Source organism: Cheilinus undulatus, linkage group 18 (assembly GCF_018320785.1).
Source record: "Cheilinus undulatus linkage group 18, ASM1832078v1, whole genome shotgun sequence".
Lineage (NCBI taxonomy): Eukaryota > Metazoa > Chordata > Actinopteri > Labriformes > Labridae > Cheilinus > Cheilinus undulatus.
Window position 1 is genome coordinate 43,328,666 of NC_054882.1, and position 2,009 is coordinate 43,330,674.

At 43.2% G+C, this 2,009-nt stretch overlaps 1 protein-coding gene across 1 annotated transcript in view; it reads left to right on the top strand.

The window, feature by feature from the left end:
* LOC121526000 (potassium voltage-gated channel subfamily F member 1-like) overlaps nt 1-996 on the top strand; it is a 3,316-nt gene extending 2,320 nt beyond the window's left edge. The window contains exon 2 of the mRNA XM_041812247.1: nt 148-996. Within this exon, the coding sequence (XP_041668181.1) occupies nt 148-996 (849 nt within the window). The remainder of the gene's footprint in view (nt 1-147) is intronic.
* The last annotated feature ends 1,013 nt before the right edge of the window (nt 997-2,009 follow it).

Genomic DNA, 2,009 nt, shown 5'->3' on the forward strand with positions numbered 1-2,009 from the left:
GTGAATGTGTGTGTATATATATATATATATATATGTATATATGACTCAGATCAAATAAAAACTCTGTCTGTCTGTCTGTCCGTCTGTCTGACTGACTGACTGTCTGACTGTCTGATTATCTATCTGTCTCTCTGTCTGTCTATCTAGAGGTTTCTTTGGAGGCTAATGGAGAAGCCGGGGTCATCGCTGCCAGCTCGCATCATCGCCATCACCTCCTTCCTCTCTGTCCTGGTGTCTGCAGTGGTGATGTGCGTGGGGACCATCCCAGAGCTACAGGTGACGGACACAGAGGGGAAACAAGTGGAGCACCCCGTCCTGGAAGTGATTGAAACAGCGTGCATGTCCTGGTTCACAGCCGAGTACCTGCTGCGTCTCGCCTCCTCTCCCAACAAGCTGCACTTTGCTCTCTCCATCATGAATGTCATTGACTTCATGGCCATCATCCCTTTCTACGTGGTTTTATCCCTCACGTATCTCGGCACTACATCCATGATAGAACTGGCTAACGTTCAGCAGGCGGTACAAGCGCTCCGCATCATGCGCATCGCACGTATTTTCAAGCTGGCACGCCACTCCTCCGGGCTGCAGACCCTCACCTATGCGCTGAAGAGGAGCCTGAAAGAGCTGGGGCTTCTCCTCATGTACATGGGTGTGGGGATCTTTGTGTTCTCAGCGCTGGCCTACACCATGGAGCAAAGCCACCCAGAGACCCTCTTCAGGAGCATTCCGCAGTCCTTCTGGTGGGCCATCATCACCATGACCACAGTGGGCTACGGAGACATCTACCCCAAAACCACACTGGGCAAGTGCAATGCTGCGGTCAGCTTCCTGTGCGGGGTGATAGCCATCGCCCTGCCCATACACCCCATCATCAATAACTTTGTGGTCTTCTACAATAAGCAGAAAGTGCTGGAAACAGCAGCGAAGCATGAGGTGGAGCTGATGGAGCTGAAATCTGATGAGGATGCACGCAGGAAAAGTAGAAATTATGATTAAGATGTGGACACAGTGACAGTCTGAGCACATGATGCACATGATGCATGGAGATGTAGGGCTTTCAGGTAGCATTCTGACAATAAGGTAGACAAAAACAGGCATATTACAAGCTAACACATGAGTACCTGCTGTTAACCACCACTGAAAGTGCAGATGGGAGTCATTATTAATGATCACCTACTAGTAGTAGAATCTACATCACCTCTAAGTGTTCGCGTGCTGCTAGTTAACAACAAATGAAGAAGAAGCAGGAACAGTAAACACAGAAGGAAGCCATGGTGGAGCCAAGAGACTGAAGACACTTCTCATCCCTCATCACCCTCCTGCATCCCTAAGAAGTGTGACCCCTGACCCTAAGGGTCAGAAATACCCTCCAATAAAGACTGCCATAACAACATTATGTAACAATGTATCGTTCCTTATTTTGTATAAATACTCAACGTAACTTCAGTCCTCACCATGTATAATGAAAATGATGTTTCAAAATTTAACCCCTTAAATGCCAGTTTTTGTGATGAGAGCTTCATTTTTTGTAAAACAAACAAACAAACAAACAAACAAACAAACAAACAAACACACACACACACACACACACACACACAAAGTGAATTATTTTCCATCACATATATGCATAATTTTTTTTTTTTTTTTGGTGAAGTTTTCTGAACAGGTCACAGATTGGCATAAAGATTGATTTTTATTTTTGCAGGGTCTGATTGTATAAAAACGGTGACACTCATGTCCCTCAGGTTCAAAAATACCCTCTGCCATAGAAAAATATGTGTATTAATGTACCATTTCATTTTTTTTGGTATAAATACTTTAAGTAACTTCAGTCTAGACCATTTATGATGAATATTTGTGACTGAAGCCAGATAAAGTTAAAAAATGGATACAAAGTTGTTTTCTTCAAAATGATCATTTTTCGTTTTTTCTCATTTTATGCAAGTCTGACATTTAAACTACTAAAAAGTAAGTCAAATGTGATATTTAAAAGGGTAAATTCTGTTTTA